The sequence below is a fragment of the Aquarana catesbeiana genome, linkage group LG05 (genome assembly GCF_042186555.1).
Source record: "Aquarana catesbeiana isolate 2022-GZ linkage group LG05, ASM4218655v1, whole genome shotgun sequence".
NCBI lineage: Eukaryota > Metazoa > Chordata > Amphibia > Anura > Ranidae > Aquarana > Aquarana catesbeiana.
Genome location: NC_133328.1, coordinates 249357747 through 249375357, shown reverse-complemented (window position 1 = coordinate 249375357; position 17611 = coordinate 249357747). Strand labels below are relative to the sequence as shown.

At 38.5% G+C, this 17611-nt stretch overlaps 1 protein-coding gene across 8 annotated transcripts in view; it reads left to right on the top strand.

The window, feature by feature from the left end:
- Positions 1–16220, top strand: part of CTNND2 (catenin delta 2) — a 1213609-nt gene extending 1197389 nt beyond the window's left edge. For all 8 annotated transcript variants that reach the window (XM_073630701.1, XM_073630699.1, XM_073630697.1 and 5 more), the window contains 2 exons: positions 1672–1745; positions 14994–16220. In XM_073630701.1, coding sequence (XP_073486802.1) covers positions 1672–1745; positions 14994–15254 — 335 coding nt within the window. In that variant the 3' untranslated portion in view covers positions 15255–16220. The remainder of the gene's footprint in view (positions 1–1671; positions 1746–14993) is intronic.
- Positions 16221–17611: the final 1391 nt, after the last annotated feature.

Below are 17611 nucleotides of genomic sequence, written 5' to 3'. Positions count from 1 at the left end.
GCTGTCATCCCAGATGGAAGCCTCTTCTAAAGATGATGCACAAGAAAGCCCGCAAACAGTTTGCTGAAGACAAGCAGACTAAGGACACAGATTACTGAAACCATGTCCTGTGGTCTGATGAGAGTCCAAGATAAACTTATTTGGTTCAGATGGTGTCAAGCGTGTGTGCGGCAACCAGGTGAGGAGTACAAAGACAAGTGTGTCTTGCCTACAGTCAAGCATGGTGGTGGGAGTGTCATGGTCTGGGGCTGCATGAGTGCTGCCAGCACTGGGGAACTACAGTTCATTGAGGGAACCGTGAATGCCAACATGTACTATGACATACTGAAGCAGAGCATAATCCCCTCCCTTTGGAGACTGGGCTGCAGGGCAGTATTCCAACATGATAATGACCCCAAACACACCTCCAAGACGACCACTGTCTTGCTAAAGAAGTCTCTATACCCAAACCCCATTGGCCATCTGTGGGGCATCCTCAAACAGAAGGTGGAGGAACGCAAGGTTTCTAACATCCACCAGCTCCGTGATGTCATCATGGAGGAGTGCAAGAGGACTCCAGTGGCAACCTGTGAAGCTCTGGTGAACTCCATGTCAAAGAGGGTTAAGGCAGTGCTGGAAAATAATGGTGGCCACACAAAATATTGACACTTTGGCCCAATTTTGACATTTTCACTTATTAGTGTACTCACTTTTGTTGCCAGCGGTTTAGACATTAATGGCTGTGTGTTGAGTTATTTTGAGGGGACAGCAAATTTACACTGTTATACAAGCTGTACACTCATGACTTTACATTGTAGCAAAGTGTCATTTCTTCAGTGTTGTCATATGAAACGATATAAAAAACTATTTACAAAAATGTGAGGGGTGTACTCACTATTGTGAGATACTGTATATATGTATATTATTGTTTTTAAATAAGGATTTACTGTATCGTGTATATAAAAAGATTGATGAAATTATTGAACAGTTGGTGGTCCCTAAACCATACAGACAGGTGGTCTGGGAGAAAGCCAGAGCTACAGTAGAATGGTTTAGATCAAAGCATATTCATATGTTAGAGTGGCCCAGTCAAAGTCCAGACCTAAATCCAATTGAGAATCTGTAGCAAGACTTGAATATTGCTGTTCACAGACGCTCTCCATCTAGTCTGACAGAGCTTGAGCTATTTTGCAAAGAAGAATGGGCAAAAAATGTCACACTATCTAGATATGCAAAGCTGGTAAAGACATCCCCAAAAAGACTTCCAGCTGTAATTGTAGTGAAAGGTGGTTCTACAAAGTATTGAGTCAGGGGGTCTGAATACAAATGCACGCCACACTTTGCAGATATTTATTTGTAAAAAATGTCAAAAAACATTTTTCATTTTTCTTCCACTTCACAATTATGTGCCACTTTGTGTTGATCTATCACATAAAATACCAATAAAATAAGTTTACATTTTTGGTTGTAACTTGACAAAATATGGAAACTTTCAAGGGGTATGAATACTTTTTTAAGGCACTGTATATTGCTCATCATAAACAGCACAATTAGGCTGCAATTTATACCATTTAATTGTTGTCTATTTTAGAGGAAATGACGATCAAATCTGCATGTGAATGTGAAATTTTAGGTGCTAAATACGGCATTGGGTTTTTTCATACAATTCATTTTCTTAAACCTTTTCTTAAGATCAAAACACTGGATCCTCAACCTTATATAGAAATTCGTTTGGTCCACCTGCCGACGATATGAAACACAATCAGGTATGTGATGTTTAAACATATATATATTTAGCTGCTCTTTTTTTTATTTGAGTCATTTACAGCATATTCTTACAGTTTATTAGCTTGCCTTACGGACATATTCGTTTTAGATTTTGACATATGCAACATTTATATAAATAAATTATTTTCAATGACTTCATTGGTATAACATTTAATTTCCATAACCACATATTTTAAGTAAAAATACATCATCTAACCAGCTCCATAACAAATTTTTCTCTTCTCAAATCAAAAAGTATATGAAAAGAGAGTTTTCCTCCTGTAGATAGGAATTGAAACATTAGGAGACAGTTCATAGAAGGCCTAATTGGAAAAGGTGCTCTGTTAGATGTTTAATTTCAAATGATACAGAGGTTGCATCAGGAGGGAGCAGTGCCTAATCTTGCATGTTGGACATCTAGGCCCTATACGCAGTCTGGTCCTATGGTTCAAGGACCTTCAGGAGGGAACCGGATTGATTTGATGACTAGTGCAGGTAATTAGGGCCACCACAAGGTGCCTGCACGTTAGCACTCCTTTTACCTTAGTAGGCCAGGTTCGCTTTAAAATAATTAATATTGGATGGACAGAACGTCTCCTGCTCTGTGGATTATTACTGTGTTTTACAGTATGCCCTCTTGTTACTTGTTGTTCCCAATTGCACATTGTGTCTACTTTTTGATATGTCTGTTATACCGAGGTAGATGCTGCAGCCCTTCCTTTTTCTTCCCCTCAGTCCATGCCTGATTTAGACTCCTGCGAGTGGAGACTGCATATGCCTTCGGTGCACTTTAACTTTATTATATCCTAAGTAACATCCATGCTTTAAAATCCACGGCAGGCCTACAAACCTTTTATAAACCAATTATGGCCTTTACTTATAACCTGGTCTCTTGCCTAGTCTTCATATCCATATAACCTTTCAGGAATAGATAGTGCAGGACATGACCAAGTTTACCATCTGATTACCAAGGATGGGATTAAAAACTCTTCCAAGTACTACAGCGTGAGAAGGAACTTCCAAACAGCGAATTTAATACCTCAAAATTAAACATTTTCTACAATCTAGCGTAAAATTACCAGATGTCCCACTCCATCTTACCCCCTTCAAACAGAGGTGACTAAACAATCTGCATTCTCTGGACCTCTCTATTGTATAATATGCTGTTAACTTTACCAAATGACCCCCCCCCCCCCCCTTCCAAATATACCCAGAAATGGGAGGCTTATCGAGAAATAGAATTGGATGCCCAGCATTGGACCCAGATATCAGATGCCACAAAATCGTGCTCATGCTCCCTAGCAGGCAAAGTCTATTGTAAAGTCCTGATGTGCTGGTACATCATGTCTGCACAAATTGCCCACTTTGTGCCAGGATATTCTCTGTTAGGCTTCTGAGTTTATAATCACATATAATTTTTATCATGTATGGCAGACCTGGCCAGTTATTCTGCAATTATAGGCAGAAATTTCATTTACTGACAAAGTTGATCAACAATTCCCTTATAAAAGCTTAACAATTTCCTATGAGCAAAAAAATGTACTTCTAAAGCCTGGGTTCACACTGATGCAATGTGAATCGGATCACACTGAAAAGCATGACAGAGGAAATACCATTGTTTATTATGGAGTCTGTTTACATCAATGCAGCGCAGCTGCGATCTGACTTTGGGAAAGGGTCCTATGCTTCTTTGGTGCAATGCAGTGCGATTTTGTAGCCCATAGACTTCAATGTATTATTGTCATACAATTCCAGCAGGTTTTCTTCCCCAGCACAGAAATTGCAGCTGTATCCAAACTGCATCAAAATTGCATCAAGTCGCACTGCAATTGCACTTGAAAATTGCACTGAAATTTGAATCAGCCATCAGTGTGAACCTAGCCTAAAGCTGAATATTTAAATATTTTCTGGAACACAGCACCAGGAACATAACATACCTTCTCTTATGAGAAATATCCTCTGTCCAGCCAACAGTGAACAATTATTCTGTGATTGCAGGAGGGGCATTTATTTGCCTCAACTCTATTCACAGAATGCATCTCATTCTGAGCAAATAATACAAAGATTTCTGTGAATGGGTGAGAGGGGCACAAGGGAGGGTAATTGACGTGATCCTTCACTGTTGCAGCTGAGGCAAGTTAACCCATGCAGCGCTGGAAATTCACCACTATGAGGAGGAGCTGGCATCATTGAAGGAAGGATTTTTCAAATAAAGAGCAGTTGGCAGGAGATAAGATACCCTTCATTTGAGGCAACATGTTCCTCGTGCTGTATCCCACCAAATATTCTTAAATAAACTTCAGCTTTAAACTCAGCCCCCTGGTCTTTTCAAAGTACATTTTTGGCTGTTGCTTTATGTTCCAATGGTGGCAAAACAAACAATAGGCAAGACCTAAAAAACACCTATAATTTCTGTAGCTGAAACTAGGTCCAGAGTCCATTATATACTGATTCACATGAAACTGAATCCAAATTCCCCCAATAAAATGGTTTAATATCTGCCAACATAGTATCTCCGAATCTCACACTTTCTCCTGGCTTTGAGGCAGACTTCCCTTACTTATAGGTCAAGGTGTACCTGTGGAATGCCCTCTTTCTATTACCCTTTTAACCCTCACCTATACCTCTTTTCCAGCCCAACCCTGCCCCACTCCCTAGTCTTTATACAGGTGAAACTACGCTTTTAGGGCCCACTATTAAGGGACATTGTTTCAGAGGTCTCCTCTCTAGATTTTTGCCAGTGTAGTGTGTATATTCATACTCATCGCTGGTTTTATATATATATATATATATATATATATATACACACATACACAGTCAATCTATACAGTGTGTGTGTGTGTGTGTGTGTATATATAATATACAGTTGTGCTCATAAATTTACATACCCTGGCAGAATTTATGATTTCTTGGCCTTTTTTGAGAGAATATGAATGATAACACAAACTTTTCTTTCATTCATGGTTAGTGTTTGGCTGAAGCCATTTATTATCAATCAACTGTGTTTACTCTTTTTAAATCATAATGGCAACAGAAACTACCCAAATGACCCTGATCAAAAGTTTACATACCCCAGTTCTTAATACCGTGTATTGCCACCTTTAACATCAATGACAGCTTTTGTGGTATTTGTGGATCAGGCTCTTTATTTTCTCAGATGGTAAAGCTGCCCATTCCATTCCTCTTGGCAAAAAAGCCTCCAGTTCCTGTAAATTCTTGGGCTGTCTTGCATGAACTGCACATTTGAGATCTCCCCAGAGTGGCTCAATGATATTGAGGTCAGGAGACTGAGATGGCCACTCCAGAACCTTCACTTTATTGTGCTGTAGCCAATGACAGGTCAACTTGGCCTTGTGTTTTGGATCATTGTCATGTTGGAATGTAAAAGTACGTCCCATGCGCAGCTTCCTGGCTGATGAATGCAAATGTTCCTCCAGTATTTTTTGCCAACTATTTTGACCAAATTTCCTGTGCCAGTTAAGTTCCTCCACCCCCAACTCGCTTATCCATGTCTTTATGGACCTTGCTTTGTGCACTGGTTCAAATCATTTGGATGAGTGGGAATTATGGTGTGAGATTATTTTTCAGGGGTTGGGCTTGGCTCCTTAGTTCCATTGAGGGGAACTCCTTTAGGTGTCAGCATACCAAGACATTTTGGACAATTTCATGCTCCCAACTTTGTAGGAACAGTTTGGGGACGGCCCCTTCCTGTTCCAACATGACTGCACACCAGTGCACAAACTAAGATCCATAAAGACATGGATGAGTGAGTTTGGGGTGAAGGAACTTGTCTGGCCTGCACAGAGTCCTGACCTCAAGCCAATAGAATGCCTTTGAGATGAATTAGTGCGGAGACAGTGAGCCAGGCCTTTTCGTCCACATCAGTGCCTGACCTCACAAATGCTCTTCTGGAAGAATGGTCAAACATTGCCATAGACACACTACTAAACCTTGTGGACAGCCTTCCCAGAAGAGTTGAAGTTGTTATAGCTGCAAAGGGTGAGCTAACTCAATATTGAACCCTAGAGACTAAGACTGGGATGCCATTTAAGTTGATGTGCGTGTAAAGTCTGTGTCTCAATACATTTGGTAATATAGTGTGTGTATATATATGTGTGTGTGTGTGTATATATATATATATATATATATATATATATATATATATATATACAGTATCTCACAAAAGTGAGTACACCCCTCACATTTTTGATAATATTTTATTACATCTTTTCAAGTGACAACACTAAAGAAATTACTCTTTGCTACAATGTAAAGTAGTGAGTGTACCGCTTGTGTAACAGTGTAAAATTAATGTCTAAACCGCTAGCAACAAAAGTGAGTACACCCCTGAGTGAAAGTGTCCAAAATGGGCCCAAAGTGTCAATATTTTGTGTGTCCACCATTAGTTTCCAGCATCGCCTTAACCCTCTTGGGTATGGAGTTCACCAGAGCTTCACAGATTGCCACTGGAGAACTCCATCTTCCATTTGAGGATGCCCCACAGATGCTCAATAGGGTTTAGGTCTGGAGACATGCTTGGCCAGTCCATAACCTTTACCCTCAGCTTCTTTGGCAAGGCAGTGGTCGTCTTGGAGTAGTGTTTGGAGACGTTATAATGTGGGAATACTGCCCTGCGGCCCAGTCTCCGAAGGGAGGGGCTCATGCTCTGCGTCAGTATTTCACAGTACATGTTGGCATTCATGGTTCCCTCAATGAACTGTAACTCCCCAGTGCCGGCAGCACTCATGAGGCCCCAGACCATGGCACCCCACCACCATACTTGACTGTAGGAAAGACACGCTTGTCTTTGTACTCTCACCTGGTTTCTGCACACACACACACACTTGACACCAGCTGAACAAAATAAGTTTATCCTGGTCTCATCAGACTACAGGACATGGTTCCAGTAATCCTTGTCCTTAGTCTGCTTGTCTTCAGCAAACTGTTTGCGGGCTTTCTTGTGCATCATCTGTAGAAGAGGCTTCCTTCTGGGATGACAGCCATGCAGACCAATTTAATGCCGTGTGCGGCGTATGGACTGAGCACTGACAGGCTGACCCGCCACCCCTTCAACCTCTGCAGCAATGCTGGCAGCATTCATACGTCTATTTCCCAAAGACAACCTCTGGCTTTGACGCTGAGCACGTGCACTCATCTTCTTTGGTCGACCATGGTGAGGCCTGTTTTGAGTGGAACCTGTCCTTTTAAACCGCTGTATGGTCTTGGCCATCATGTTGCAGCTCAGTTTCAGGGTCTTGGAAATCTTATTCTAGCCTAGGCCATCTTTATGTAGAACAACAATTCTTTTTTTCAGATCCTCAGAGAGTTCTTTGTCATGAGGTGCCATGTTGAACTTCCAGTGACCAGTATGGGAGAGTGAGAGCGATAACACCAAATTTAACACACCTGCTCCCCATTCACACCTGAGACTTTGTAACACTAATGAGTCACATGACACCGGGAGGGAAAATTGGTAATTGGGCCCAATTTTGACATTTTCACTTAGGGGTGTACTCACTTTTGTTGCCAGCGGTTTAGACATTAATGGCTGTGTGTTGAGTTATTTTGAGGGGACAGCAAATTTACACTGTTATACAAGCTGTACACTCACTACTTTACATTGTAGCAAAGTGTAATTTATTCAGTGTTGTCACATGAAAAGATATAATAAAATATTTACAAAAATGTGAGGGGTGTACTCACTTTTGGGAGATACTGGGGGTTATTTATGAAAGGCAAATCCACTTTGCACTTGCACTTGAAAGTGCACTTGGAAGTGCAATCGCTCTAAATCTAAGGGGTAGATCTGAAATGAGGGGAAGCTCTGCTAATTTTATCATCCAATCACGTGCAAGCTAAAATGCTGTTTTTTATTTTCCTTGCATTTCCCCCTCGGATCTGCAGCGACTTTACTTCCAAGTGCACTTTCAGTGCAAGTGGATTTGCCTTTAGTAAATAACCCCCACTGTATGTATATATATATATATAATATTGATTTTCCCATATGTGCCTAACCCTTTTGTGAAAAGACTTGAAATATGGAATTGTGAAATGACCTAGAATGACAGCAAATGCCTCAAGTTCGTTTATCCCCTTTTTTGTTGCACCTTTTTATGAACCCTGCTATATTCTTAGTAAGTTTATTGGCTTTTTGTTGAGAACAGACATTTGGTACCCTGTTGAATTCTGTGGGACTCTTGGAAAGCCTTTCTCAGAGACCTATGCATGAAAGAATTAAAACTGCAATAAGAAAATGGCAGAGCAATATTATGAAAAGTGCAGCAGAAGCATAGCTAACCTATCTTGCAACTCCAGCCTTAAAGAATAAACGGTTATGGCATGATCCCCCACAGTTGTACCTTACTGTCTCTACATAAAGCGTAAAAGAAAATATTTTTCAGGGCCCAAAAATAGTATGAGGAAGGAGAAAATAGCAGTCACCCAATGGCCATAATAATGTGGCCTCCTTAGTCGTCTCAAACTTGTGACAGGAGCTTACAGACACTCATTCCTTCCTACAGGGATTTAGACATTTCCTTGAATCTTTGTACGATACGTAAGTTATTTTTGATTATTCTAACCTTACCCACTTTTTACAGTGTGCTGCCCTTCCCCAGGTAGATGAGACAGACAGGAAGATGTTAAAAGCTCCAATCATTCTGGAGGAACAGCAGAAAGTGGTTGCAGATTCCTTTTTAATAAAGCATCAGGGAATGATGGTTTCCTTATGGAGATATTAAAAACATATGGAGAAGTACTGCTCCCTGAACTACTATTATGACAGCTAAAGAACAGGGCTTGTTTACCTTTATCAATGCACAAGGTGACTATAATTGTATTCCCAAAGCCTAGGAAAAAACAAACACTACCAGAATCTTACAGACCTATATCTGTCTTGACCTCTGATTGATAAATTTGCCAGGGTGCTCCTCAACCAACTAGCAAAGAATATTCATGAACTGGTACATCTGGTTTGAACTTTGTCCTGAATAGCGGCACTGCTATAAACATTCACAGATTGTATTTGAGCTTACAATTGCCTTCTGATAATTGGGGAAATTGAGCCATACTGCCCCTAAATGCTGTTAAGGCATTTGATAGTGTAGAGTGGCGATACCTCATATTACTATATGGTGTCAAAACTGCAACATATGGTGAGATGGGGGTTGTAGATGTCTAACTCTAGATGTCAACTGTTTCTCGCAGGGTACTCTGATCTTGAGGCCAGGTGGTATTACTTGCTACTTGACTCACTTATGATATGTATGCAATCTAAACTATGGACCGACGTGAAATCTATTATGCAAAATGCTATACTGTATCTTCTGTGATTCAAAACCTAGAAGATGAATTTGTGATACATAAAAAAAGTTTTTTTCAAAGCTTTAGTACAAAAGTGTAAAAAGGAAGATGGATGTGGGTACAATGACAAATTCCAACTGGGTGGAATTGTGCCAGTGCTATTTTTTTTTTCTCCAACTCAAAAATGCAAGCAGTTTTTTATTATACATGGGTCTTATCACACCACTCAAAATTGGATTCATTTGGGGTTGATTTACTAAAGGCAAATAGACTGTGCCCTTTGCAAAGTGCAGTTGCACTCTGCAAGTGCAGTTGCTCGAGAGCTTGTTAAATGAGGTAAAACTTTACTTTGCAAAGAATACCCAATCACGTGCAAAGAAAATAAAAAACAGCATTTTGCCTGCACATGATTGGATGATGGAAGTCAGCAGAGCATCTGCTCATTTACAAAGTTCTGGAGCAACTGCTCTTACAGAGTGCAATTGCACTTTACAAAGTGCACAGTCTATTTACCTTTAGTAAATCAACCCTATTGAGTCATATAAATAAATGGTGGGGAGGAAGGGGTCTTTCACAATTATATTATCCAGCAAATATCACACCTTAAAATTAAGTTGCAAACTGAAGCAGTTATGTTGTGTTATTCCTTTGCTGTTAATATTGCAATCCACTAGGACAATGAGTTAAAACTTGCATAAGAAAATGAAATTGTACAACATTGTAATCTAATGCAGACAAATTGGGATATTTCTTTACTGTTGATGCTGCAATCCACTTTGATTATGAAGCAATAATTATTTGGAAGTAGTACATGGGATCCGGGACATATAACTACTCTATAAGAATAAAAATCGCAGTCAATTTATCTGTCCTGGTTACATAAATTATGAGCTAAAAACCACAATATATTCTGCCTAAAACAAAAAGTGCACGTATAACAATCACAAGTAATATTCGGCCACTGGCTTGCAGAAAAAAAACAGTTTTGAAGTTTACTATATAATGATCTTAGTCACATTCATTAGATTGCTTTCAAACCTAGTTGTCTGATGTGTTTTAAAAAAAAGTGACAGTCTTGCTGCAATTCACAGGGATTGAAATGAGCATAAACAACCATACAAAGGTATGCAAAAATGTATGGAAATCTTGCAATGACATTTACATAAAATATTTTTTAAAAACTTTTGTAGAGACACCCCAAATATCTGCAAACTAGGTATGGGAATGATGTCCACTATAAAGATACCATTGCTATGCCCTTTTTCATTGATTGATCATAAATTAATGTACCTCCATAAAATATTTCTTGTACAGTAAGGACTTGAGCAGTTATAGGCTTAAAATAATAAATGGCATATTGCAACCGCTATAACAGTATTTCAGACTACAATGCCAACCGCAATAACATGCCCTTTCACAGATCTCCTCTCACAGATCTCCTCTCACAGCCTCCAGCGGATCAACATGGACCCGCTTACTATTACGCATCCACTTGTTTGCCCTAGGAGCAACAATGAGATTACATAACTATTATAATATGCAAGTATTTTTTTTATTTATGACATTTTATTTCAAGGGATCTTTCCCATAATTACACCCATGCATAGTGGCTCTATAGTGCTATGAATTTATGCTGGTAATGTGCAATATTTTTGACACTTGTGGAGACTTTAGCTTTTAACAGTGTGACATTTAATTATTACATTTTCTGTACAATTGTTTGTACCTTGCTGTGGGTGGTCTGCTTTAATAGCAAAATTTCCTTTTTTTCCCTTGCAAATACAACACTCTAGCTGTAATCAGTACAGCATGAGAAATATTGACTTCCCCCATCACTGCTAAACTCTCCCAGAGTCACTTAGTACCCTATAATCCTTAATTAATTGCAGCTTTCTGTCAAAAAAGTAGCTAGGGTCATATTTAGTAAGGGAGCATATCATAGTATAGTATAGTATAGTATAGTATAGTATAGTATAGTATAGTGTAATAACCCCAAAACTACAAATCAATAACTAACTCTAATGAGATGTGATCTGAGTGGCTTGCTATGGGTTCCTGTCCTTGGCATATCTCTATTGCTCTTTTAACTGTTTATAGGATGAACATAGGATGTATCTTATTTTGACCTGCAGAGAGTACCATAACACCAGTGACGGTTGGTTTAATGCCATGGCCATGTAACTGCTAATGGAATAAATGGGAAACTATAATGGTTATGGACCAGAGTTTTTTTTGTACTATGTATAAAACATTTTTCACAAATAAATATCTAAAAAAAGAACATTTGCTTTTAAAGAGTAACTTTGTTGCAGATTCATAACTGTTTCCTTTTTGAGGAAGAGGCTGATTGTAGTCTGCAGAGTAAGTCAGAATGAAGGGGACTTTTTCATGATTAATCAGCTGATGCACTTGGCATATATTGCATTTGTATATGTTATACATTTATTTAATTTACTATTTTTTTCCACAAAGGTGGAGTTACCCTTTAAAGTATCTGTCTGAAACGTCATACAGGAGCAGTCTGGGGAAAGTGGTGGAGATGCTGCTTGACTTTTATTTATTTTATTTTTTTAGGTTTGAGTTAATGAGCTTTGTACATAGCAGGAATGATATGAAAATATGAAATGTTTAAATGCAGTGTTTCATACTTGATTTTTTTTTTTTTCATTTCCCCAGGGCAATTAGGCAAATTTGGTCAGGGCGTGGATAGTTTCCCCATCAGAAAAAATGTATACATTGGCATCCATCAAAATTATCTCAGCACCACACCACCTACATACATTAAGACCCCTTTCACACTGAGGCGCTTTACAGGTGCTATAGCGCTAAAAATAGTGCCTGCAAAGCTCCTCTTCTGTCACTCCAATGGGCTTTCACACTGGAACTGTGGGCTGACAGGATGTCAAAAGTCCTGCAAGCAGAATCTTGAAGGCGCTTTAGGAGTAGTGTATACACCGCTCCTAAAGCGTCCCTGCCCATTGAAATCAATGGGCAGCGCTGGCAAAGCTTTTAACCCTTTTTTGGCCACTAGTGGGGGTTAAAAGTGCACCGTTAGCAGACGAAAAGCGTCGCTAAAACAATGGTAAAGAGCCACTAAAGATAGCGGCGCTTTACCGCTGACGTCCCAACGTGCCAGTGTGAAAGAGCTCTTAGGGAAATATGATACGGAGTACCAGTCACAGAGCATTTCTGAATGGTGCTTTACAGGCTTTTTCATAATAGTAAGGGAATAAAAAAATTGCACCTCTAATTACACTCTGCCATGCACATTCATTTGACTGGAGTTTGTATTTGTATTCATTTGTATTGACTTTGTAGGTTCTGCTGATCAGGTTAGTGTCCTAAAAGTGTTCTGTGCTTTTTTTCTTGTTCAGTAATTTTTTATTACAGTTTTGATTTTGCACTTTCACAGTTGTATCTTACCAAGATTCAAATAATTCAGTTATCAAATTCAGTTTGGTAGACAGGGGGTTATTTACGAAAGGCAAATCCACTTTGCAATGCTAGTGCACTTCAAAGTGCACTTGAAAGTGCAGTCGCTCTGAATCTATGGGGTAGATCTAAAATGAGTGGAAGCTCTGCTGATTTTAGCATCCAATCATGTGCAAGCTAAAATGCTGTTTTTTATTTTCCTTGCATGCCCCCCACGGATCTACAGCGACTGCACTTCCAAGTGCATTTGCAGTGCAAAGTGGATTTTCTTTTAGTAAATAACCCCATAGTAATCTATTAATGTTGATATAAGAAGTGCTACAGTTTCTTATATAAACATTGAGGTAGGTTATTTTCAGAGTTTTTCTTGTGGCTGTAACAGAATATTCTGTTTAAGTGAGCAATCTTTGAAGTTGGGAGAAGGATGATATGGTTGGTATTGAAGTTGGGAGAAGAGTGATATGGTTAGTGTTGGAGGAATGATATGAACTTATGATCGAGCACAGAGGAATAGTGGTAAGAAAAATGATAAGAAAGGGGGTAGTCGCCTAGATGGGTTATGGGAGTTGGGGGAGGATGGTCAAGGAAAGTATGACCAAGTTATGTAATGGCATATAAATTGTATTGCATTGTCAGGGACATCTCTTTTTCTCTTTATTCATGGTTGCCTTTTTTTTTTTTTTAAATGTCACAGTGCCTGATATTGTGGCTTTCAATTTTTCATTCATCTTTACCCAATTTAGTGAAACCTAAGACTGGACTTAGTTCATTTTAAAGTGAGTTCTTGTCAACATAAATTGGTTTCAAGTTTAGAAGAGTCTTCCTCAGATTTTTTTTTTTAAAGGAAGCATTTGAGATTGTGGTAATTTAATTGTATAATATAGTGGAAAATGCTTGAGCTATTGGGCATTTCCATCTAGTGTGAGAAAAGGAACCCACTTCTATGTGTCCTGTAAAGCAAGTTGTAAAATCATTTGGTAGAGTTGAACCATATTCCGATTCTTATTGCCAATAGAGACTATCTGCCATTTTTTGGTGTAGGTTGGTACAGATGGGGATAACAGTTAATGTATTTGAATAGAGAAGGGAAAAGCCTGGGGCATGTGGGTCATTTAAACATCTATATTTGAATGCAGTAAATGATTTTCTGGTCCTTGTTGTCTTTGTCAATGATGTTAAATGTAGTTTTTGATCTTCTTTGAACTTTTTGATTTGGACGGAATTAATAATTTTTCATGAAATATATTACAAAAGGTGAACTTATCCTTTCGTTCATGTGCAAGACACATTTTATGCTTGTATATAAGACCTTGGTTTAAATATTATTATTATTACTTTTATACAGGATTTATATAGCGCCAACAGTTTGCACAGCACTTTACAACATGAGGGCAGACAGTACACTTACAAAACAAAATATTTTTCAATTTTCTGTTTTGCTGGCTATTAACTACTTCCCACCCGGCCACTGCACATAAACGGCTGGGTGGGCTATCTCTCCTTCTGAGTGGACGTTCAGGAACATCCCTCAGAAGGAGCGGGATCGCGCGCGCGTGCCCGCGCAGCGGCGCGATCCCGATGCGCTCGTGTCACCCGGACACGGTGCATCTCCGATCGGTAGGAGGGCTCTGCGATTGGCCCTCCTGATTACATGACGGCCGTGTCAAATCACAGCCATCATGTGATGTAAACACAGAGCCGGTTGCTAGGCAATCTGCTCTCCTCACATGGAAGTTGTCAGTGAGGAGAGGAGAGCGGATCACTGCAGCGAGCTGGTGATCAGTGAGTATGAGCTGTTTTTTACAGCTTTTTACTCACTGATCACCAGTCTAGTGTCCCCACACATGTAAAAAAACACAAAGTAAACACACAATGTCCCCAAAACACATGCCCCCAAAACACATGTCCCCACATAGTAAAAACACCTGTCCCCCACATATGTCCCAGTAAAATCACATGTCCCAATGTTTATCTGCACACATATGTCCATGATCACCTGCGAACATCTGTACATGATCATTTGCGCACATGTGTCCGTGATCACACGAACCAATTATTATACACTTAACGGGATTTTTTTAAACAAAAACATGTAGCAGAATACATTTTCGCTTAAATTTATGACAAAATTCGATTTTATTGGATTTTTATTAAAATAGAAAGAAGAAAATATTGTTTTTTTTCCAAATTTCTTATTTTGCAAAAAATAAAAAACTGAGTCATGAATAAATACCACCAAAATAAAGCTCTATTTGTGGGAACAAGATGATAAAAATTTCATTTGGGTACAGCATTGTATGACCGCGCAATTGTCATTGAAATTGTTAGAGCGCTGAAAGCTGAAATTTAGTCTGGGAAGGAAGGGGGCGAAAGTGCCCAGTATTGAAGTAGTTAAGATACTTTTACAGAGATATGAATTATTTTGATTGCTGTTTGAAAAAGTTGTACACCTACATTAAATGTAAATATTTCCCATAAATGTAATTTCTCTCAATTTAAATGTTTGTATTTAGATTTCTACACAACCAGTTCCACAAGAATCTAGTAGAAAAGACTTTGAAGCCTATCAACCTTTTCAGAACTCAACAAGAAATTATGATGATTCCTTCTTTGAGGATCAGGTGCATCACCGCCCTCCCGCAGCAGAGTACAATATGCATCTGGGATTAAAGTCAACTGGAAATTATGTCGACTTTTATTCTGCAGCTCGCCCCTATAGTGAACTGAACTACGAAACAAGCCACTATCCGGCCTCCCCTGACTCCTGGGTTTGAGACGCAGATCCAGGAATCTGTGCATGTGCATGCCTGACTTAAGACATTTTCCTTGCAAAAATTTAGTTTATTAAGCCTGTTCCTTAGAAAGACCCTAATTACTGTTGTGGAAATTGGTTATGGTGTTTTAGAAGGCTAATGTATTGGAAACTAATACTTCATAGGACATTGTAATTAAGATAAGCTAATGTTTATTAATATCAGGTAAGTTAAAATTTTCAGATGGAAGGTAGTTGCAACTTTGTAAAACAGAAGGTAGCTGCAACTGTGTAACATAGTTCGCAACAATTTAAGTGGTGAGCCCAGAGTATAAGTAATTGACAACTGGGAGTACAAATGCAGGGTATGGCACACAGGCATACAATGATTAAGGATAGGTGGTGGGTGAACGTAGCATAGGTGGCACATAAAGCACAAGAATGAAAGTTTACACAACCTATGGGGAACAGTTCACATTTTGTTTACTATCCTCATTGTGAATTAGGCTTCAAGCTGCATTTACGGTTCCTCTCTACTGCAAGATATTTCTTGCTTTTTGTTACTGCTTTGTTGTAAAGTATTTGATGTACATTAAGATAAAAAATAGTGCATTGTGTATATTACACCAATGCCACAGTGTTTCTTCATCAGTGGTCCTAGATATTGCTTCAGTTTCCAATTTAAAAAAAAAAGATGCAAGGAAATATTTGTTTTTCTCTGCCCAGTAAGTTTTAACATGTTACAACACCAACAAAAGACTAATGCTATTTAGCAGTATTGTATGGTCTGATATGTGAATTTGTGTGTGGTAACTAAACAAAGCATTCAGTAATTTCTGACAAATAACATCATTCTACACTCTTTGTCAAAAAAAGTGCTTTTTCACTGCCTACAATTTTACATGTAGATATTTGAAATAGATTTTTTTCATTTTTACCAGTTTTCTTTATGATGATACAGTGTTAAAATAAATGATAATTAACCTGTCATTCACACTCGCCATACATGTCTATTTACAAAATAGAAACTAACAGAGATCCGTCTGCATGTGCGTGAATGTTTTTCATTGTTTGTGTGACTGCATTATTCTTTGACATTTCCTACATTTTATTTAGTTAAAATGGAATCCACTTATGAACATGGGGTCAACAATGCTTTAGGCATTGCATTAAAAAATACTACATGTTCAAAAGCAACTTATACGTCACCTTTATTTGTACAGTGCATGGATCACATTGAGTAATCATCAAATGTTCTATGTCATTTTCTGTGATCTATGTATATTGGCTACTATGTGCCTTAGAGCTGTGAGTATGTCAAGCATACCTTATTATTGTACTACAGTTATGTTTATTTGTGAAATCTTGTAAATTGAGAACTAACATAGTGGAAATATATTCATTACTCATGACATGGGCAAAATGGTTGGTATGTGTATATACGCTTTCTTTTAATGTTCCTTGCATAGAAAGATAAGCATGGGAACAAAACACATCCATACATCATTTTAGGAGAAAACATTACATGGCCTAGAAACCATCTAGAGTTTGTCAGAATTCATTTCTTAATAAAAGTTCACTGTATGTAGGTTAATGGCTGACAGAAATGTGGAGCAAAACATGCTATCTTGAAAAATATGTAAGTTTTAATTTATAGTGATTTGCTTGGTTTCTTAAAATGTTAATTGTCTTTGAAAGACTGCATTTCAGTTTTTGTGTTTACTTTTCAAGTAGAAGGATAATGTATATTTTTTTATATTTTTCTATCAAAGCATAACATAGAAAACAACCATTTGTGTTCCAATTTTGGGCTTTAAATTCTGGACAAAGTAGATAATCTAACCAAAATAAACCCCACTTAGAACTTCAACAACACCTTCCATTTTCAACAAAGTCCCATACATTTGAACAGCTGACACTGGACAATGCTGGGACATTTATGGCTATAAGAATGCTAAATATTTGCTCTGACAGAGAGTACCAGTCTCTGTTGCTGAAGAATCTAGCATGCAGTGCACTAATGCTACATATTGCTGTCAATGCGGTCTCTCTATTGATCTCCTGGATGACCAGGGGTATATTGTGCCTTCCTGATTGGAATCATTCCAGTCAGTTGGCTTTAAATGATTTTGCTTTTAATCTTTTTTTTCCACTGATCTTTACAAAGTGCTTGGCTGCAATATAGCAATAAAGGGTAGACAGATACAGTATTTTATGGCTAAGCAGTTTTTTCTTTGCACCACTGCATTGCCACGTGATTACTGCCAAATGACAGAGATCATGTGCTGGGAGAGTCAGCTTGTTTGCTCCCAGCGTCTTGGGGTACATTTACGGTGGATGTGATTTCATGCAGCTTGCTATGTTTTGCAAAGCAGGCAA